General features: G+C 39.2%; 3 protein-coding genes across 4 annotated transcripts; 1 reads left to right on the forward strand and 2 right to left on the reverse strand.

The window, feature by feature from the left end:
• The first annotated feature begins 18 nt into the window (after positions 1 to 18).
• Positions 19 to 3,547, forward strand: LOC105387894 (ADP-ribosylation factor-like protein 2). Its single transcript, XM_048630429.1, has 4 exons — positions 19 to 504; positions 578 to 733; positions 2,577 to 2,775; positions 3,097 to 3,547. Exons 1-4 carry the CDS (start codon positions 440 to 442, stop codon positions 3,229 to 3,231), a joined length of 555 nt encoding a protein of 184 aa, XP_048486386.1. The 5' UTR covers positions 19 to 439; the 3' UTR covers positions 3,232 to 3,547.
• A 41-nt stretch (positions 3,548 to 3,588) lies between these two features.
• LOC105387895 (pinin) lies at positions 3,589 to 6,456 on the reverse strand. Of its 2 annotated transcripts, none has more exons than XM_048630428.1 (6): positions 6,254 to 6,456; positions 6,027 to 6,164; positions 5,681 to 5,903; positions 5,260 to 5,554; positions 4,568 to 4,879; positions 3,589 to 4,360 (listed from the first exon to the last, which is right to left on the reverse strand). In XM_048630428.1, exons 1-6 carry the CDS (start codon positions 6,379 to 6,381, stop codon positions 4,206 to 4,208), a joined length of 1,251 nt encoding a protein of 416 aa, XP_048486385.1. In that variant the 5' UTR covers positions 6,382 to 6,456; the 3' UTR covers positions 3,589 to 4,205. The 2 variants fall into 2 exon arrangements, with proteins under 2 accessions (XP_048486385.1, XP_048486384.1); XM_048630427.1 differs by having other exon boundaries at positions 3,589 to 4,366; positions 6,254 to 6,455.
• An 883-nt stretch (positions 6,457 to 7,339) lies between these two features.
• LOC105393810 (protein kinase C) lies at positions 7,340 to 15,483 on the reverse strand. The gene is made up of 8 exons (XM_038107566.2): positions 15,080 to 15,483; positions 14,676 to 14,805; positions 14,480 to 14,588; positions 9,059 to 9,122; positions 8,778 to 8,925; positions 8,640 to 8,671; positions 8,485 to 8,561; positions 7,340 to 8,267 (listed from the first exon to the last, which is right to left on the reverse strand). Exons 1-8 carry the CDS (start codon positions 15,174 to 15,176, stop codon positions 8,199 to 8,201), a joined length of 726 nt encoding a protein of 241 aa, XP_037963494.2. The 5' UTR covers positions 15,177 to 15,483; the 3' UTR covers positions 7,340 to 8,198.
• Positions 15,484 to 23,464: the final 7,981 nt, after the last annotated feature.

The raw sequence follows: 23,464 nt of genomic DNA on the forward strand, positions 1-23,464 counted from the left end.
AAAAATCCTTCGTAAGGTAGTAATGCGAATCGTACACAAACAACAAAAATTGAATGGCTACATTTTCAAAGGACCTGCTACGTAGCAGCAACTGCTTGCTATTAGAGTAGAAGAGCACACAGTGATTGAGTATGATTGAGTAGTGGTAGGGTCAATAGGCTCTGGAGCAAACAGTGAAAAATCCTCCAATCATTTGGATACCTATCGTGTTGTGAGGTCGTTATCATTCTGAAGTATTAGGATTAGGGCCACAAACACAGACTACATTTTACTTTGATTGACATTTCAGTGACTGTCAAGATTACATGATTCTGCATGACATTGCCATTGTTATTTGAATGGTGGCCGATCGGTGTAAATTCGTTTAATTTATTTGTAAACATTTCGATTTTCGCTCTATATTTTACCTATTTCAAAGTGAACTACAAACTCCAACAAAATGGGATTCCTAACTATGCTGAAAAAACTTCGCCAGAAGGAGAAAGAAATGCGAATTCTCATGCTGTATCCTTTTAAAATTACTCACAACTTTTACTTTCATCTTTCAAGCCATAATTTCCGCTACATAGCGTTCCAGAGGTCTAGATAACGCGGGCAAGACGACGATCCTGAAGCGCTTCAACGGCGAGCCCATCGACACGATCTCGCCGACGCTCGGCTTCAACATCAAGACGCTGGAGCACAAGGGCTACAAGCTCAACATCTGGGACGTCGGCGGACAAAAGTCGCTCCGGTACACCGTTATAACTATTGATAAAGCGTTTAGTTTAACTGCAGACTGAAAAAGAGCCATATGAAATAGGTATCTGGATGTGAACATTGTTTTCTATGTTGTTTTTTGTTTAAAAAGCAACTTGGTTATAGTGATGATTCATCATCATCAAAATTTGGTCTACTGTTCAAAAGTAGGTAATAAATTATGAGTTTTCAATTTTTTGACGGCTGAATGGTGTAGTGGTTAGTGACCCTGACTGCTATGTTGAAGGTGCCGGGTTAGATTCCCGGCTGGAGCAGATATTTGTTTAAAGAAAGATATTTGTATGGGTGTCATTTAAACGATCGCCAATTAAATCCGTTTTGAATTTGCTAAATAATAGGTTTGAAGGCAAAATAGTAGATTTGCCAGCAAATTTTTGCCCCCAAACAATTTTAAATCAATTCAACAATTAATCACTTAAAATTGCCGGGATTTATGATCAAGTGGCAAGTTAACATTTATGTATATATTTTAATAGGTATGTCCACATAACTCGATGTTATGTTTAATATTTAAATGAAACAAAAAATTAAGTTTAAATCATCAATATTCTTAATTAAAAACAACATAAACAACCTTCTTCTAATTATAACTTAAACCTTAATCTTCTTCTAATCAAAAGCAATCTTATTGTAATTAAAACTTAAACTTCCTCTTTTCATCATCATCATCATCAGCCAATAATCATCCACTGGTGGAGATAGATCCGCTCCCAAGGAGTGCCACAACATTCGGTCCTCTGCCTTCCTCATCCAACCACTATCGGCTATCCGCCTAAGATCGTCAGTCCAGCGGGCAGGAGGGCGTCCCACGCTCCGTTTGCCTGTTTGTGGTCTCGACTCGAGAACTCGTCTACCCCAACGGTTATCTGTTCTTCGGCAGATATGACCAGCCCACTGCCTCTTCAGCTTGCATATTTTGACAGCTAAGTATGACGGTAACCTTGGTCCTCTGACGGATAATCTCATTTCTGATACGATCCATCAGAGAAACTCCAAGCATAGCTCTCTCCATAGCACCGTCTCCGCTAATTTGTAAACTCATGTATTAAATTGCTAACGAATTATAATGTTTTAATAACTGGACCAATCATAATGTAACTACTGCAATGCTGATAAAATATGAATTAAAAAGAAATCGCAACATGCGACCTAGAGTCAATATATTTGCTGGCAAATCTACTATTCTGCGGGCGCAGTTATTATTTGAGGAGCAAAAATAATATTCTGCATACAAAGTTTTTATTTATGTAATGAACTCAAATTTTTTGGCAATCCATCTATTATTTTAGATTTTTGTATTGATATTATTTGCTGATTCATACCAGAGGACACTTTTTATTTATTTGAGGACAAAAATATATTGTTGCGGTTGATCTATTAATTTGCTGATACAAGTTGATGACAAAAATAAACTTTGCTGGCAAGAAATATAGTTCCCTATTTGTATTAGGGTCTTGGGTGTTGATATTTATATTTAGTATGTATCTATCTATGTTTTTGTGTAGATATATCAGCTGTCCAACACCCATAACACAGGTTCTGCCTAGCTTGGGATCAGATGGCCGTGTGTGAGATGTCCCCACATATGCCACTGAGTGCTGCTGAGTGTTAAAAATGAGCTTCTACCACTGTGCAACAAACAATGTTATAGTTTTTGGAATAATAGTAGGTACCTATCATCACTTCATGATAAAAACTTTACATGTTACTTGATGAACTTAAATTTGGTTTTGAATGATAAAAGCAGAGCTGCTAACAATTAAACTCATTGATGAACCATAACAATGACTTAATCTTACAATCATAACATTTGCCAGATCCTACTGGAAGAACTACTTCGAGAGCACGGACGGCGTGGCGTGGGTGGTGGACAGCGCGGACGCGCGGCGGCTGGCGGCGTGCGCGCACGAGCTGCACGCGCTGCTGCGCGAGGAGCGGCTCGCCTCCGCCACGCTGCTCGTGTTCGCCAACAAGAGTGATCTGCCGGGAGCGCTTACTCTGCAGGAGATTAGAGAGGTATGCCTAATGTGTCTAGATATTTTTAGCCAGGAAGGCCCTCTAGCTTTAAGAAAACTTATGGCTCATCATGACACATGGAATGGTAGCTCTTTTTATATGTAGAGCCTATTCCCTGTGGTGCATGACCAGAATTACATGTCAGCTTAGGTGTATTAACTATTCCACTCTCTCAAACACTGTTCTCTAGCATACACATATTATAACATTCCAGGTTCCTCTCTCCACTCTCCCCATGCTAGATATTAACTTTATTCCTTTCTCCCAAACACTAAAGTTCTTGTTCTTACCCCTAACATACACATAATTCTATCATTCCAGGCGCTGGACCTGGACAGCATTAAGAGCCACCACTGGCGCGTGGTGCGCTGCTCCGCCGTGACCGGGGAGAACCTGCTGGAGGGCATGGACTGGATGCTCGATGACATCGCCTCAAGGATATTCGCTCTTGACTGAAGACTAAAATACAGATGTCAAGGGAAATTGCACAATTTTTAATATGAGCGGAAAACGGGAGAGCTAATATTATAGTTGTAAAATAAAACCAGTGAATTACATTTAGATAATACAGTGGGTTGCTACAACTTTGTATCTCTCGTAACATAAATGCTTGATGAAATAATCACTGATGTATAAAAGTTACACTGTAACTGCTAACAGCCCTTTAACCAGCTATGCTTATTCCATGATAATATGAGAACTGTGATCTCTATTTTATGTATAGAATATAAAAACTAAATTATTAAGTTACGTATTAAACAATTTTCATAAACGTAGTATTTTATTCAGGACTTATAAAATCAAACAGATATGGTAATTTCACGAAAACAATTTTTATTGTCTTGTTTTCACTTACTTTTCACTCTCAAAATGGAATAGTTAATGACTTAAACACCACAGTAATCTAAAGAACTTAATTACACTATTATTTTCTCTTCATAGTCATCTGTAGAACATTATCAATCAGCTATAAAGAAGGGCAGCTAAATCATAACCACTATTATCTGTAGGAGTAACATTCTGATGGTATAAACTTTACACTATAAAGTAGTAGAAAGAAGGTCACTAGCAGGTGCGGTCAGAGGGCCTTGTGGGAGATTTTATTACCGTTCGTGCAATGAAAAGTAAACGCGATGTCATTCATGTCATGGTCATGATGGTACTGAATTATGCTTTGTAAAATATACCATGAGCCCTATAACAGCTTTCAAATCCATACATTTACATTTTATTGGTAATTTTTCGTTTTTAAGGGAAAGCCAACTTTATTTACCTGGCATAAGGATCTGTCAATCAAACGTCATGCTCATGCTATATTTATTTTACCAAGTATAGTGCAGCAACTTTCCCGCAACCCGCAACATACTGCGTTTACTTTTCACTGCTCCAATGGCGTAAAATCTCTCACACCGCAGTCAGTGGGCCGGTGGTTAGGGCTGGTCTGGGGAGTGGTCCCGGTCCGCCTCCTGGTCGAGGGCCGTGGTGTCCAGCAGTGCACTTGTCTCCATGGTGACGTCACACTCCACGCTGTCTTGTGTCGTCTCTGCTGCAGGTGGGTCGTCTGAAGTTTCTTTCACTTCTTGTTCTTGTTCTGAAATAAAGAGAAAGACAATTTATGTATCTATTAATGGCTCTGCAGTAGTAGTTGTACGGTCCCAGACAATACAACAATACTAATGGTACAAGAGGAAAGGATATTGTGGCGTATCAAAATGGTGGCTTGTTGCTATTAGAGCTATTCAAACCAGGCCTTAGGCCCATCATCCAATCTTTCATTTTGGTACCTATTTACCTTTAACAGGGCTGTCATGGGGCTGCACGGCATCTGCAACCTTCTCCTGTTCATCCACATCACTGTCCTCCTTATCCTTGTCGTCTGCATCAGTCGCGAACTTGTCTCTCTTGCTGCTGCTGTCATCATGTTCCGCAGTGCCGTCATGCTCCATGGTGGAGTCTTTCCGTTCTCTAGTGTTCTTCGTGTCCATGTTGTCGTGATTGTGGTCGGGGTCATTCTCCTTGGCCGCGGGACCCTTCACTCGCAGGCAGCGCTGCTCTATTCTCTGTAGTTCCTCTTGAAGCTCTTCTCGTTTCTTTTCCAGGCATTCTGTGCAAGATTTAGGTGATTTAGAGGGGATGGATTAATTATTTTCATCCATTTTAATTTAGTTTTACCACTAATGAGGTATATTACAATAAATTTGTAAAAGATAAATAGGTTTTGTTAAACTTGAGTTTTGAGAAATCAATAGGTTATGCTATCATATTAGAGGAAGATTAATAATAGATTACAATGATAGTATGGATGTAAGTTTATTGTAGAAAAAGGTTGAGAACAGAATGATGAAGAACCCCTTGAATAATACAACAGACCAACTCACTGGCAAATCTATGGCTTTTCAGCCATTCTGTGAAAATATTAGAACAACATTTAAATACTGTTAAATTATGTACGTTATAGACAGAAATTATCCAAAACCCACTTACTTTCATGATACTTTCTACTGGACTCCAGTAGCTCTGTTGCCTTTTCTGTCATTTTCTTTGGGATCCAGTAGATGTAGGGCTTGGCTTTAGTGTAGATGAAGTTGCTGAGGTGTTTCTGTGAGGCCTCCCACTGCTCAAACTCCTGCACTCGGTTCATTTTGGCTTCAAGAGCCTTGATGGTGGCCTTCTTGTGGTCTCTCTCGGCAAACAAGGTTTTCCTCTCTTTCTGTTCCTTCTCCTTCTGCTGACGAGCCTGCTCCTCTATTTTTCTCTCAACCTGGGCCTTTTTTTCTTCCTGAAATGTATAAATGAAACTTAGAACAAAATTTTATGCTTGACAAAGAAAACTTGAATAAAAAAGAAATTCTAATCAATTTCTTTTGGCAACTTCATCTAATCCTTATAAATAATAAACACACACCTTAGTCTGCAATCCAATCTCCTCCTGTTTGAACTTCTGCAGTGTCCCGAGCAGTGAGCCGAAGATGCGTCTGTTCCTGGTGCGGGCCTGCTCGTCGCCGGACTGCGCGCGCAGCACGGCGGCGCGCGTGGGCAGCTCGCGCGACACCGCCGACGACATGCGCGCGCGCTTGCCGCCCGGAGACTCCTCCTCCTCGTTGTCACTGTCGTTGCGAGCTGAGAGCCTGAAAGAAATAACATTATACTGTAGATTATGGTTAAATACAACAAGTTCATGTCGTGTTTACCAAGAATCTGGTGTCGGGAGATGTTTGTTAACCAAATAAAGGTCTAGTGTACAACGTTACCTGCTAAATACGGTTTTGGTTTCATGTTTCCTCTTGCCGAAAAGCTCATCGTTTTTGTTGTAGTTGTTTGATTCCGGGTAAGAATTACGGCCGGGGCGGGCTCCTCCTCTCATATATTCACCAGATTGATTGTTAAACCTGAAACCGCAAAGATAATGGGTGAGAAAATTGAGAAAAACTAAGTAGGTATGTGAAATTACTGCATTAGCGGAAAATCATTGACTAACCTATCGGAATACCGTCCCGTTGTTTGCACGATTTTCTTGATATTTTCGTCAATTTTATATAAACTGCTCTTTTCATTTTCTAGTTGGGTACGTAATGTACTAAACGATAATGCCACTTCGGTGCCCATACTGCCTAATATTGAAATAAATGTAAATTTGTTTCAAGTCCACCACTAAAATTGTTTTATTTAGTAAAATGTCAAATTTGTTCAAGTTATTGTCTGTGGCTGAACGAAACAAACACAGAACACATTTTTATGGAATGAAAGTATCATTATATTTCATTCTTCTCAATCATAGTCTGTGAAATGTGTGATGTGAATTTAATTAGTTCAGCTACTCACCGCTAGATGGCAAACAATACTAAAATATTAATACTAAAACGGTTAGGAATTAGAAAAAAACATATGAGTTACAATTTTTAGATAATTTTAAGAGCTCCATTTTATTAGTTTATAACATTACTCTCCGATGCACCGTTTTTGAGATATAAGCAAAAAACCAAAAATTCGTAGCTTTATCCCCCCCTCCTCCCCCCGCTCATCACCTAGGAGTCAGGACTTTTGGTATGTTAACAACCTAAGCCCCCTGAACAAGTTTCTGAAAGAATCGCTTAGTTACCTGCTCACGCACTCTACACCTCATTCCTTGACTGGACTATAATATAAACTTTGAATAATCCATTACAGTGCGACAAACTTATCTGTTCCGGTGAGAGCGAACTAAATTGATCTATATCTAATTACTTACTAATGAATTGTATATTGTAAAAGATTAGATGGGTTTATTAATACCGTAAGAGCGAATTAACAATACGAGCAAACTTAAAATCTTATAGAATTAAGAAATATTACACATTTATGTGCGCTGTCACCGGAACAGATAAGTTTGTGGCACTATACGTGATTACTTGATTAGTACTTTTAGGTACTTCAATGGAATAATCTATCGCTATCACTATTTTTGTTGCACTCGTGTCTCTGAGTGGCGTCCACCCACAGTGACAGTACATAACTCTACAATATACTCAGCCCTATTGTTGTGGCACTATACTCTAGAAACTCTAGATAAAGTATAGCGAAATAAATAAACTTTTACAGGTTTTGTATGATTTTTGTATTTCTTGCAATAATCACACCGTTGGTTTAACAAAAATGAATACATAGTCATCATAAAATATTTTTAACATAAAATTATTTACATAATTTATATAATTTACATTTTAACAATATTTATTAAATAAATAATATATTATTGATACTTATTCGAATATCAGTTAAATATTGTGCTGAACTAAACATCGATCAAAATGTGCTTATTGAGTGCCTTTACAAACAAAACACTATAGGTGCTATCAGACACTATAACAAATGGGTCTTACTACCATTACCACCAATTAAAAGCAATACGATGGCATGATGCGTTATTACTAAGTTTACCTTACTAGACATTCGGTACGTATAATGGGCAATTGAAGAGTTGGTTTTCATTTAAGGCACATAATTTAGGATTATATTACTTATTCATAGGAGTATAATAATAGGTATGCTTACAAAGAGTTATGTTGCAATACATGACATACCTAAATAAGTGATACATTAATGTATATTTCAGTTTACTTTTACCAAGTTCATATTACGAGTAAGGCACATTAGATAGTACTTAGTACTTACCAAATTTTAGTGGTAGGTTAGGTACAATATTTGAGTTGGTTTTACATAAAGGCGGACACTTGACGTATCAATTACGCGTAGGTATAAAAATAAATAAGTTATCGACATCAAATAAAATATCTGTTGATCAGATCTTTGATTATAAATTGCCAGTAAAGGGCCTTAGAATTTTGTGCACACACATTAAATATAAATTCTAGTTCTAGGTACACAAGGTGTAATATAATATTGTGCAGCTACTGCTGTGTTCTGTGGACGGGAGCGGTCGGTGACTAGGAGAAGCGCTTGTAGGACTTCAGCAGAGAGAGGCTCGGCATGTTCACGTTGAACGAACTCTGCGTCTGGAAATAGTATATCGTTAGGAGGCATGGCTGGGTACAATCATCCGTACAGAATATTCAGGTTAGTGGATCCGATAGTTGACTGCTATTATTCGGCTTGATTGTGCATTACAAATAAGACAGAAAATATGACGTTAGCTATATTTTATGGATTTAAAAAAAAATGAGGTTTGAATGTTAGTTATGTAATTTATGAACGAAAACTTGAAATACTCACATTGACTTCCTCTTTTATTCCTGGACAATTTGTTGCGACATTAAGATGGCATCGTTTATGAACCACGTACATACAAACTGGAAAAAGTATACTTCGTTATAGAAATTGTGTCAAACAGTACAAAATCAACCATTCAAATATGTACCAGGACTCACCTTGGCACTGATAGCCTTGTTTGCCGAAACCCCTGAAATCATAATTTAAAATTAGCAAATACCTAACAAATAGCAGTACGAAATCTATTTTAAAGATTCTAATAAAGACTAAAAAACAGTTATCACTAAACTTCTCACCAAATAAAATCGGTGCAATGTGAGCAGAAGGTGGGTCTCTGCAGACAGGTGGCCATGAACTTGTGTCCGTTGACCTGGTGCACGCGGTGTCTAGTGCCGCGGCGCACCGGGAACTGACCCTCCAGGGACGCTGAACCATTCTGAGAGCCTGTAACATTCACAAAAAGCTTTAGTGATTAACTATTGATACAAATGAAAAATCTATATAAAAATAACAGCAATATAATTAGGCACATAGATCTAGAATCCCAAATAATACCATATATAACGTAAGTACTAACCTTCACTAGCATTATTTGTGAGATCTATTTTCAGATGCAGTTTACCTTGGGGTTCTAAATCCACCTGAAATAGAAGTGAATGGTCAAATTTTATTGTAAGTAAGAAATTCCTATAAATAAGGAATACTTATTTATTTTTATTTATTTATTTAAAGGAAAACTTACAGCTAGAGATATCAGTAAAAATAGCAAAGTATGAGACAGACAGCCAATTACAAGTTTCCACATGTAAGAAACAAAATATTGCCATTATGCCTAATAAGTTCTACTTATTTCAGTGAATAGTAATAAATAAAAGTAAAAAACATTAAAATAGCCTTAAATAATAACTTTACGTAACTATAAGTGAGATTACAAATAAATGAAGTGAATGTGCCTATTACACAAAATATCTATATAAATATCTACCTACTTAACAAATTTTGAGCTAAATTTGTCGGTCAGACAGAAGTATGCCATTTTAGGGTTACTAACAAATAAGTCAAGACCTGGGTATTCTCTGGTCAGGGAGTTAAATGATCGTGAGGCTCTTAAAAGAAATGAGTTCTGTCGGTAGTTTGTGTGAACTACTGGTACATGCAAAATAGTCTTTTGTCTCATTTGACGATCGGGGGCTAATATGTTAATTTTACCTAATAAATCCGGACAGTCAATTTTATTTTGAGCGATCTTTAAAATAAATGCGATGTCTGCTGCATCACGCCGTATATAGAGGGGCAATAAATGAAGTTTGTTACACATAAATTCGTATTGACCTTTAGGGATTCTGAATTTATAACCTAAGTATTTAATAAATTTTCTTTGAATTGATTCGATCTGTGATATATAAACATTATATAGTGGATTCCAAACCTGACTCGCGTATTCTAAATTACTCCTGACAAGGGAGCAGTATAGAATTTTTATGGACTTCATCATTTTGAAATTTTTACAGGAGCGAATAAGAAAGCCCAATGCTTTGTAGGATTTTTTTACTATAGTTTGAACATGTGTATCAAAGATAAGCTTGGAATCCATTGTTACTCCTAGGTCTCTTATTTCGGAACAATTGGAAATTGATTGGTGGTTCAGCTTGTAACTATTTAAATATATATTTCTTTTCCGACTAAATGTAATAGAAAAGCATTTAGATACGTTGATGTCTAATTTGTTATGGCGACAGTATTGTTCCACTCTATCAAGGTCATCCTGAAGCAAAGAGCAATCTAGAGAGTCATTAACTACTCTAAATACTTTCATATCGTCCGCAAAGAGGAGAAAGTCGGAGTAACGGAAGCAAGTATCTATGTCATTTATGAAAATAACGAACAATAAAGGTCCCAACAATGATCCTTGAGGAACTCCTGACGGAATATCTGTCCATAAAGATTTATAGCCATTTAGTACTACTGCCTGAGTTCTGTTACAAATGTATGAAGAAAACCAACGATACAGATCACCTCGAATGCCAGCCATAAGTAACTTTTTTAGTAACATTTTGTGATCGATGCGGTCAAACGCCTTACTGTAATCAGTATAGATTGCATCAACGTTATTGTTACTTTCCATTTCCTTGCTAATAAACTCATTTAACAGTACCAGGTTAGAAACGGTGGAGCGATGCCTTAAAAATCCATGTTGCTGGTGATTAAAAGTAAGTTTAAGTGAAACGTAGACTTCATTATAGACTATTCGTTCAAATACTTTTGCTACTAAACATAATTTTGAAATAGGTCGATAGTTGTCTACCTGATTTTTAGGACCCTTTTTATGAATAGGACTGATAAAAGCCGATTTCCAGATCAAAGGAACTACGCCTTCAGCTAAGGATCTTCTGAATAGAGTGGCTATGGGGACTGATAGCGACTTTGAGCATTTGATGAGGAATATCGCTGGTAGATCATCTGGTCCTGCTGATTTATTGGGATCAATTGAACTCAATAGCTTGTGGACAACGTCTTCGGTTATTTCTATAGAGCTTACGTCCGCAATATTAGGAGTCGCATCATCCACAGTACCACCATCCGCATTTTGATCAGGCTCCGGTTGAAGAAATGTCGAATGAAAGTAGGAGGAAAATAAATTGCTTATTTCATCTCCAGAAGAAGATGAGTTTCCTAGATAGTTCATAGTGGATGGGAACGAGGACCCTTTACGTTTGTTCTTTATAAAAGACCAGAAAGCCTTCGGGTTGGTGTGAAGTGAATTTTCGATGCGACTCATGTAACTATCGTAGCACTGTTTTTCAAGACGTTTAACTCTTTCTCTTAGTAACTCGAAAGTTGCCTTGTCACAGAGATTCCCATATTTTTTATATTTCTTGTGAAATTTGAATTTTTCTTTGATTGCTTTAGAAAGAGCTCTACTATACCATGGCGGATATTGGCCAGTATAACCAGTACGTTGAGCAATATGATTATCACGAATTTTATAAATAACATCGTAGAACTTAATTACAGCCTCTTCAACGGATCCACAACTTAGGATTGATAGCCAATCTATATTACAGATTTCATCATTAATAACAGTATAGTCCGCGCGATTGTAGCTATATACTAAGCGAGTTAGTGGACGAAGTGGTTTGAGGTCTATAATTGTAAAAGTGATAGAGAGCGCTTTATGGTGCGGGTCTTCAGGTACAAAAGGGTCAGAGCATGCATCAACAAGCACTTGCTCATTTTCGTTGCAGATGGCCAAATCCAAAATACGGTTAAATTCATTTTTGATATTGTTAAATTGCTGAAGACCACAAAATTGAAGGGTTTCTAAAAAGTTATTTATGTATTCACAAGAGTTTGGTGCTGCTTCGAGATGGTCGTTAATTGTAGTCCAAACAATGTCGCTCATATTAAAGTCACCTAAAATTAAGAATTTATGGGACGCGTTCGACGTAGTAGCTAGTTCTAAACTATCACAAAAAGCCGATAATTGGTCCACAAACGATAAACCTAGGTTTTCGGCACATAGATATAGCGTACAAATACTAAGGATATAATGAGATTTGGATGTCGGACACCGTAGAGTCACCGTGATCCAAAGATCCTCGGCAGATGAACGCCAATTGGGTTGTTCATGTGCGATAAGTTGCTTCTTAATCGCGATTAAAACCCCTCCCCCGCGCTCTTGTTTTGTGCGGGCGTAATCGCGATCGCGCCTCCAGACACAATAACGGTCGTCAAATAATTCCGTATCGAAAAAACCGTCGTTTAACCAGGTTTCTGTTAAAGTTATTATGTCGTAATTATTGATTCTTACGTTTCTAGAGAAAATATCTGTTTTGGTGCGTAGGCCCCTGACATTTTGATGATATATTTTTAAGTTAGGCATTGTAATAAGTAACTAAGTTGAAAACTAACTTGATTAACAAAATTATAAGATAGCAATCCGGAACAGAACTCATTTCATCATGGAACTCCACTTCAAATATAACAGTCAAAACAATGTTGAAAATATAAACGTGACCAACTATAATTATAACGACACTAAAGTATAAATTGGGTAGATTGATTTTAATACAGGTAGAGACACCCAAAAAATAGATAGCAAGGCACACAACATAAATAGCTAATAAAAACAAATACATAAGAGACTTAGAATATACAGTACAACAGACCAACACTGACAAATAATTATTTTTCGGCACAATCAAACTTAATCTTAACTGCCAAAAGAACCTGATTAGTTGAGTTTGTTTAAATCTTCGATGGATCTGATTGTTAAAACTGGTGCAGAGTCATTTTTCCGAATATGGATCTTGGCATGTTTTACCCAGACATAGAGGTAATTCTTATCGCGCGCAAGTTGCTTGGTTCTACTTAGCAGCTTCTTGTTATTGGGTGATAAGTGGTCGTTTATGTAAATTCGTTGGTCGCAGTTAGCAAAGCCGATATCACAAGCTTTAGTAGTTTTCCTAGCTCTTGCTGCGGCCACGAAGTCCTCCTTTACGTATCTATTTACGAAGCCAAGTAGAATTGATTTTTCCTTTGTATTAAAAACAGGCACACGAGAAACAAAGTTAATGTTGGCCTTAGAAATGGGTACGTTTAAGTGCTCGCTAAGGGTCTCGACTATCTTGAAGAGATTTTCATTATTCTTGAGTGGCACTCCTTTAATCTCGACGTTGTTCAGCCTTGACCATTGGTCTTTTTCATTGAAATCCTGCTGAACCAACCCCATGGTAGATTGTGTACTTGTTAGAGCTTCCTTCACGACCTCCAATGACGTAACCCTGTCCGTGAGCACAACGAGTTTCGACTCGAAATCGTCTATTTTCTGGCCCGCGAACTCACAACTTTTAACTACTTCCATCATGTTAGACTTTAGCTCGTTTACATCGGAAATAAGCTTAGGCAGCACATCCAATTTTTTTGTTAGAATATCTAGGCGACTGATAATTTCATCAAGGGAAGCTTCTTTATGTTTTATTGGACTTTGAACTCTCGGAGATGAAATTCTGCATCTTGGACACTTCCATCCAGCTCTGCGCTCAGCCCCTAAGTTGCGGTAACCTCGCTCAGTAATATTAGCGCAACCAAAACACAATTCTTTTTTACACCCGGAACAGGTGACCCCATCGCCACATGAGACGTTGCAATCAAGACACAACATAACTGACTGGTCAAAATGAAGCAAAAGCTCAAGCCAAGCCCCTAGTACAAGCAGCACAATCAGTAGCACAGGCGTGCGTAAGTCGAATTTACTGCTTCGACGACGTCGCTCACTCCGTAGCAATATCTCGTAGCACGTAGATCAAAGCTCTTAGACAGAATCCGTACGCTAATTTTAGCGGGCGCGCTACGGTTCCGATAGCCAAGCGGTTAAGGCGTCAGGAACTAAGTTCACTCACCGGAGAGGCACGGGTTCGATCCTCGGCAAAGCGTCTTCCACTTTTCTAATTTTCTTAATTAGACTACGTCCACTCAACACGCAGCTAAGGCAAATGTAGCTGTCTCACTTCAGACACGCCCAGTAGGAGGAGCTTGCCGTAAGTTATCCACAAGATAGAGCAGGAAACGGCCGCAAGGGTCTTCGACCAATCACGATTTAAATAAATACAATTTAAAACTATTAAGAACACAGAGAAGTACGTGTACTCGTAAGGCTGGCCAAAAGAGAACTGTAGAAGAATACTAAGACAGTAATGTTTCATAGGTGTAATGACTAAACCGGTCTTTATGCTAATTATTATCATGATCATTCACAAATTATTAATTAGCCAAGAATTTCATTAGCATAACTACTATTTACATAGATATTATATGTTCATAACATAAAGGTATACCTAGTTCAAATTCATTACATATTGGATCAAAGTTCACAAAGATCTCCCCAATGGTGGCAGAGCATTGAAATTCATACGATTTTTGTGTATAAAGTGTAGGTACAGTATCTTAGTTTATTTATTTAAATCATGTACCTATTGTAAGTTTATCAAAAACTTACCCAAAAATCTGATGATTCTTTATCCATCAAATCATCAAAACAAATTTTACATTTTGCAACAAACTTGTCCAATGCCAGTGAAGCATCGTGGAATACTGAGATGGTTAAACTGAAACATAATTACAAATAAAACTTTGTTTGATATGGGTAGTGGGTACTTAATTAGCATGCAGATCAATAAGTGTTGGCTGCTCACTTGCTGGCATCGTGAACCTCATGTACAAAAGTTTCATTCCACACCGGATCCAGGGTCTTGGGTCTTGTGGTAGAGCGATCAATGTGCTCATCATCAGCATCAATGGTCACATATGCATCAATCAGTTGATCTGAAATGGATCAAAAATCTAACATGAGTACATTGACTTATATATTACTAGCGTAAGGACAGGTCCAACTGCTCTAGAAAATGACAGTATCACGTTGGCCCTAAAATCTCATAAATCTGTCATAATTTGTATGAATTAGGGCCAGCGCGCGGGTGCCATTTTCATTTGACAAAGCGTTCTGACGGGCGTATCCTTCCTTTATAAATCATTGCATGAGTACAATTTCCTACATAAAAATATATTGAGAACTGTTACTACAGCGAAATTTACTTACCAGATGATCCTAAGATAGTATTATTTCGTTTCGAGGAATCTGGAGATTTAAGTCCAGTTGCCTCGCATACTTGCATTCGCAAGGTCCCAGTGAACATGTTGACGAGGCTTTAAGAATTTATATCCGTGGCAGTAACTACGATTAACCCACTTATAACTGTGGCTGAGCTTAATTGAAATACAAAGGCACAGCTGCTTGGTGCGGGTGATGTGACCTTGATGGGGCAAGACTTGCACACACTCAGAAGACTATTTTAAATTATATTCTAATGTTATTGTTTGTTTTTTGACTGAATCAGAATCGGACGGACGGTAATTTTGTGCATGATTTTGATTCCCAGGGCAACACAAGTCAAATCAAAACAACACAACGTCGCAGCTGTCAAATCTGCCAATGTCATGTCCGTCACATTTTTGATCACACACACGCGTCACAAGTAAATAAGAGTGAATGAGTGAATGAATCACAGATAAAACAGCCGGATAAAACATGTTAGCTACTCACCGCTAGATGGATTTAAATCAGTTTTGTGCTTTTAAAAGGTAGATGTCGCTAGCTTACTTTTTATATGCTTTTATTTAAGGCTAGTGGTTGGCCTCTTTGTTCTTAGCTACCTCCCTACCAATTTTCAGCCTTTATTCAGCCGCTCTTGAGTTGTAAATAGTGTAACTAACAAGACTTTATTTTACACCTATTATACAGGATTTCGCAAAAAGTTATTACCGAAAGGGGGTGACTCAGGAGGTCTACCTATTCTATTTTTCTATTCTATTCTCTGTGGGGGTGTCAGTACCTGCACCTGGCTCTCTCGAATGAAGCTCTCTTTGTGCATATCCCCTAGGTCTAAACTGCCTTTTAAAGCTTGGACCATTTCCCACCACGCTGGTCCACTGCGGGTTGGTGCGTTCACATTATGTAGATGTGCTAAATCTAGATAATGTGCAGGTTTCCACGTGATGTTTTCCTTCACCGTAAGAGCGATGGTATAAATTGTACTTACTTAAATTCTAAGAACTCATTGGTACATGTCAGCGCCGGGATTCAAACGCGCATCTCTGGCGTGAGAAGCGGGCGCTTAAGCTTACCCGACTGACCTACCACGGCTCTCGACTCAGGAGGTCATTATTTGTTCTTCGGCTATTGGAAAGACGCGAAAAAAACCCTGTTCCGTAATAAAAAAGTCACGTGACCATCTAAGTTTCTAGTAAGTAAGTAAGTATACCCTTTTTGCAACAACCTGTGTGAATATAGATTTAATGCTCATTCATTTTTTTACAAACTATAGTTTTCAGAATAATAAGTAATTATAGGTAACAAACGGAAAGTGCGGAATCAAAATGCATGCGGATAATCCTAATTACACTAATATGCGGGTGTGACAATATGGCAGCTAGGCGAACACATATGAGACAGATTATGAGGCGTGATGTGGTTATAAGAAGTATAAGCTATAACTTTATGCCCTCAACACATAAGCGGCGGCAGCCTAACCGGGACATACTGGTGGTCCTCAAATAATTTACACAAACCACTCAGACGCCGCCTATTTACTAAACGTATTATGTTCTCAATGGTTTTAACGTTTGTATATTGTAGGAAACGCGATACGGATCTTGCTTATGGGACAGAATCTCCCTTATTTGCCTTAATTTTCCGGCTTCAGTGATGTATGTCCGACGGAAGTACCTACCTATACGACTATCAGGTAAGTAGTTACCTACTCAGTATGGTGTTTGCAGTAGGGATCTTGACCTAATTTCCACACTCTTAGCACTAAGTAGGTACCTACTATTTTCCTATGAAGATGAGCCTGCCAAGTGCCAATCATCACAAGATAGAAGACAAGTTTAATTTCACAGTAGCCTGAGCATGGGATAAACCTATACGACCATTTTGTGATATTTTTTAGCCAGCAATATCTATGTTATAATTATCCAGAAATATCTCCCCAGTACCGCGGTTGATATGTTGGAGATATCTTTGTAAACGTGGAAAATTTTGCCCTTTCACCATCTTGATTTAAAAACCATTGCACTCATGTGCTTATTGCTATTATTGCGACAGCGTTTCTTGATTTTATTTGGATTTGTACCTATTTGTAGTAGGTATGTATTTAGGATTTTGTGTCGATTCAAAGCTTCACAATCACTTATCTTCTAGCCTAGTACCTTTTATAGGGATTAAATTGCCTGTCTAATGCATGTAGGTAGGAACAAATAACATAGAAAAGCGCGGTACCCACTCATCCAACACAACATAAACTTTTTACTCAATATCTTACATACGCGCGTAAATCTGTTTTCGGCTCGCGTTTCATTGTGAAAAAAACCAATTAACTGAAACGCGGCGCTTTTAAACTTACTCTACCTGTTTAATAATAAGCTTTATTACCTGGTACGTAAGGATGAGTGTGTTTGTCGGTGGATGAGCTAAAAGCGAGCGGCGGCGGAGCGTTCAGGCGTGCGAGCGGCGGCGGCGGCGGCGCGCTTCAGAATTAACTTACTGTTTACTCGCTTACGATTAGTCTTCATCTTTCCGTTACAGTTTTGTTTAGCATTTATTTTTGAACGGATACAGATCGTTTTTGTTAAGTATTTTCATCACTGTAGTTGCAATTCAGTAAGTCAGAGCCCAGAGGTAGGTAGGCCTACGGACGAGTAACAATTAGGTATTCGATTATAAATTATAATCGATCAGCTGTCTGAACCAGGAACAAATACCAGACTGTTATTGGAATGGATTTGAGGCTGGGCGTATGATCGCATGATTCAAAAGTGACTTACCTCTTGCGACCAATGCAATGCTACGCGGGAAAATTGTTTCATCTCGCAACGCAACAGACAACGTTACGATGTCTATCTGACCGATAACACTGCCTATCTGTGTTGTCATCAACATACGACTAAAATAGGAAGGTATTGAATTATGAAATTCAATTCATAACTTTCACATTCTTAATACCTTTTAGTTTTTTTTTAGTCTCACTTACGCGAAGAGACAAAGTCGTCGTCTATAAAATAGTCTAACTACATGACAGTGTAGTCGGTGAATAATGCGCATAATATTTACTTCTATGATATCCGCATGAGTACCTGCGCGAGTACGTCGACACAGTGTGAGTATAATTAGCGCGTCGGACCGCGGTGGGCTGCGTCGGACCGCGGCGGCTCGAGGCGGGGCGAGGCGAGGCGAGGCAAGGAGAGGCGGGCTGTGGCGGGCTGCGGCGGGCTGTGGCGGGGCTCGGCGGGCTGCGGCCAGGCGCGGCCGTGCGGGCAAACTAGCTGGCGTATGCGCATGAGTAGCAACTTGGAACGATATATAACTCATTAGGCTTAAGTATCTAGTATTCAGTAGTATATAGGTTCCTCGAGTGTTCTTCTAAGTTTTGATCGTTTACGACAATACTTACCTAGGTGAACTAGGTACACTGCAGCATTTCTAGTGTTATAAATTATAAGTAAACCAGAGCTAGCAAATTTTAATTTGACCCGCTTGCGAGTTGCGAGTCACCGCTGACTACCCCATCGGCGATTACAGTCGTTAGCATATTAATTTAAGTATGTAGAAGATACTTATATGGGAAAATGGTTTTCCTCACCACAACCACACTGTGTGTGGTCAATTGCATAATTATAACATCTGCGCTAGTTATGAGCGCCAGCCAGCCAGCCCCGTGTTATCGGCTAGTCGACGGTTATTTACGAGCCTACATTGTACACGAACATTATATACTCAGGAAGTATAATTAATGTGTCAAGCGTGTTTGGCGATTACCAAATTACGTGTAGATTTACAATATACGAACAAGTTGACATACAAATAAAAAGCCCCAACTGTCCGCAATTTGTTTACGGTGTCAAACCGTTTTAGTTCAACCTAATGACAACCATTGTAACAATCATACTAAGGCCCTGTTCCACAATGTCTGGTTAGCGGCTACCTGTAAGATAAAATATATGCTGTCACTCTCTGTTATTATTTTTTTGACAGTGACAGCATGTATTTTATCCCACAAGTAGCCACTAACCAGACATTGTGGAACAAGCCCTAAGTCTATGGTAACAATGAATTAAGTCAGAAATTATCTGAACGAACGAATTCAAAATAGGATCTGTGGTAGACGTGGGGTGTTATTTGTGAAGACATTTCTTTTTCACTGACACTCCATCTCCTTCTTATTAAAAAATATGGTTGAAATTACGTACATAATGCGTAGCGTCGTTTGGCGGCTGGTTGGCCGCGGTCGACGGGGCTTGGCTGAGTGAACTGAATGGAAAAATACGTGGCCGGCGTATGACGATGATGAAAGCGTCTGGCGCAGGAATGTGCAGGACGATCGCCAATCACTGATAGAACATAGTTAATGCTGCTACTGCTTATTCTGGTTCACAACCAAGGACCAAACGGCTCGTGACTCTGTTATCACATGAGTAATTAATGCACGTATTACAGTGCAGATTTTTTTATAAGTACAATGGAAAGTAATCACTAAATACTTTAACCGTGGGCATGCTGTTACAAAGCTCAGTGATTGAGTGAGTGACCATTTCATTTAACCGCACCTATTTTGTGCAAACCTAAGAAGTTACTGAGTCTGTTACTCTTTCACACAACTCTAGAATAATAATATCTAATAAATCTTGTTATGCAGTAATTCGGAAAACTTAGTGGCGGCGGCGGCGGCGGCGGCGCAGTTCCCGGAACCCTTTCATGTGCGTCCCTTGATCCTCGCCCCAGCGGCGCCACCTGCCGCCGGGAACTCAAACCAAAACAAGACGGATGAGGCGAGCCTTTCATTTAGCTAGATAACTTCAAACTGTTTGCGTCCCATAAAGTAGTAATGGTTACGTAATCTACTGTAATGGGATTGTTATAAATCTCAGAAGTTTTGAATTAGAATAAATATATAAGTACATCGTAAAGCTGTTAGATAGCTCTGTTGTAACGGCAAAATAAACTAAATATTTGGAAAAAGTTCAAATCTCCTAAAAGTTTGCTACGATGTCGTAGGCGCCTACGACGCGCTACGCGGGTCTACGAAACCAATCAAGCGTAGCGACGCGTAGCACGCTCGTAGCACTCGTAGCAGTGTCGTAGCAGTCAAGCGGAACTTTTCTGTCTAACATGTTTTAATATGAGCTTTTTCACTATTTGCTTAATTTTCCCACGATTTAACCAATTTATGATCCGCTAAAGCAGGGTTTCAACATAGTTAGCTTCTAAATTGGCCACAAATATGATCATCTAGGCCGACATAGCTGCGTTGCTTCCTAGTTGGTACGCGCAGTGTAATTACGTGTACAGATGGGATCGTTGAACTGTCCCCTTGATTAGAGCTGCAGACGCGTGCATCCGAGCCGCGCGCGCAATGGGCCGCGCCGACCCCGGCTTGTTAGTTGATGGCTGTGGACTGCTAGGAGGTTACTCTATACTGACGAACGAGAGCTGTGGTGCAATCGCCACGTCAAGATAGAGTCGTGGCTCGTCATGTAGAATGACCCCCTGTGACGTGTGGTGTGTGGACTGCAGACTCGAGTAGCGGCGGCAGCAGGCCGTGGCGCACCAACCAGCCATGTAAGTGGGTGGTCGGAGACCTGCAGGTAATTGATAAAAGTATGTAAATTTATGTAGGTGTGTTTTTGTTGCTAACTATTGTGCTAGGTATTTGTGTCGCACGGTGTTGCTGTAGCTGAAGACATAAATATTATAAGCAGACTTATTTGTTATTATTTGAAACCATTAAATGACATTTAACGAGAGCTTGTTCTAAAATTATGCGTAGTCAAATGCTTTATGAGTGCTTGATAGTGTTATTGAATAGTTGAACATGGTTTTAATATTATTAAAGCAATGCTATTTAATAAGCATCTAAAATGACACTTCAAGCTTTTAAAATTACATCAAAACAGAAAAAAAACAATTGACTAACAGATCGGCGGTCAGATTTAGCCGCCAACCTTCTTATTTCCGAGTTCTAAAAGCCCGCAGCTTCTAAAGGCATTAGCAAACAAACCGTGAACGACAACAGTTATTTCTATTCCATTGGAGACGTAATTAATCAGAATAAACGTTTTATTGGCTCGCCGGTTCCGCTAGATATCTCGTCGCGAGTGACAGCGCGCAAACAGTAAAACAAAATGGCGGCGGGTCTTTTGGCGGGAAATGGCGCTGGCGTGGCGCGCGGCCGCTGTCCGCACGGATTGATGGATGCGAAAATGAGGCGGGCGACACCAAGATTTCTTGATAATTGTTTTAATACACTCAGGAAATACTCAGTAAGATTATCTGTATTGCTAACTACCTAGACATATTACCTGTTATGTAAGTGGTTAGTCACTATCTTAAATTCTGGAAAATCCTTAGTAACGCGTCTTGAAAAGCTTTGCTATAATTAGGAATGTCGATAATACTAAATCTGATGTTGTTTGTTTGGAAACTATTAATAGAGCTAATGAAAAACAAGTAGGTAACATGATCTCCGTCTCTTATTCTCTGCCCGGCGCCTTCCCCCAGTCAACTAATACACTGCATCTGTTACTAAACAGTTATAAACAGTTATATTAGCCTATACAATACACCCAGTAGTGGTTCGCCTGACAGCTTGTCACCTCGCTGCGAGGCTGGGAACGACGGCGGCCTCTTTGATATTGATACTCCTTGCCGCGACCTCTTTTACTGAAAAAAAAACTAAAATGTCAAAAGATGTTCGAGAAGTTTGTCAAGTTACAGTTTTCGGAAGGAGGTTAATGCTAGCTTAGTTCGGTAAATGTAGGTAATGACGTTGCGTTGTTTTTATTAACTTTCCTTAGCATTTTGTTAGCCACCTTTATGACAGTGTCGTAAAAAGCGATTAAAAAAGAAGGGTATCAACTTAGTATACTGATGGTTTCAGCTTGGGTAGAAAAATGACATTGTAAATATTGTTATCCTATCAGTACTGCAGTCGGCAACTTTACCTAGACTGAAGTATGTAGGAAGCAATGTAATTATCAGATAATGGGTTATCTTTGTCAGATTTCGGAAGAAAATTAAAAAATGGTACCTTAGGAAGTCTAGTTTTACAAGGGTATTTTAAAACATACCTCATTAAACGTATGCAGAATGAGAGAGGGCATCAAATATAGACTGCCTATCGCACTTAATCCCTGTTAGCTTCAAGATAATTTAGCATCTAGTTGAATTAATAAAATAATGTGCATCATTAATCAACCAGAGCTACTTGCACACTGGAACAGCCGGAGCCGAGTCTTGCCTGAAGCGGTCCTGAAGTATTCGTGAAACCAAGAGAACAACGCACTTCCTCACAACATCGAGAGGCAAAACACTATTAATGATCTAATTATCGCGTCGAATAACTCGAATTTCTTAATTAAACCGACTAATTAAAGAGTGGTTCGATAGCATCGCCGCGCGCTTCCGTTGTCTTGTCTCCGTGTGTCGCCGCGCACGCCAATACACACTCTAAACTTTCAGCACACAACTGAAAATCGACCATCCACCCCTTTTAACTCAACATTATTCCCTAGTACAAGTAAAAATAAACCAAATGCGTGTTGACATAGGGTTGATGTTATCGTGTGGTGTGGTGGCGGTGTAGTAGGGTAGGCGTTACTATTACCGGGCGTAGTGGCGCGTGACGCCCGCCGCAGAGATCACAGGCGCGGGGGCGGCGCGGGGGGCGGGGGACGCAGGGGAGAGCGGGGGGCGCGGGGGGTGCGGGGACGGGGAGGAGTATTTATAGAGGAGCTTCCCCGATGAAAGGAAACGCGCGCGGCCAAAATTGAACTGCATATTTTGTAGATGGATTTTTTATAAGTACAACCTTAGTTTTTGTTGGAAGTTACATCCGTTTTGTGTTGTACAGTCAGGTGCAGGAAAACCTGACCCCCTGCATTTCAAATAGAAATTCAAACTACGCAAAGCCAATTTGTCGGTGTGACGTATGTTGCGGTAGTGCTCGTGTCTATAGACAGATATAGAACTATTTAACTATTCTCCTATTTATATCCATCATTTAGATAATATCCATCATTTACATAAACTAACAAATTCATAGAACAATAATATTATGAAATACCTACAAAATTTAAATTCTTTTTGCTTTTAATCTGGGCTCGAACCCGCGGCCGCGCCTCAACTATCCGCAAACCAACCATTTGCCCGCTACGCCACGAAGCTTGTTAAACTCGTTTGCAAAATAGTGAATATGTTGCGGTTCATTAGCAAAAGTATAGTCTATGTGGTGATAATTGTTTACAATATGAAATATTATAAGCGCAGAGGGTATTTTGAATTTATTTCTCAATTGAAATTGTAGACTTGAAGAGAATGTTTTGTTGCATTGAGATGGGTTTTGTTAATTCCATCTGATTTATATTTACCTAT

The sequence above is a fragment of the Plutella xylostella genome, chromosome 25, assembly GCF_932276165.1.
Source record: "Plutella xylostella chromosome 25, ilPluXylo3.1, whole genome shotgun sequence".
In the NCBI taxonomy this organism is placed as follows: Eukaryota; Metazoa; Arthropoda; class Insecta; order Lepidoptera; family Plutellidae; genus Plutella; species Plutella xylostella.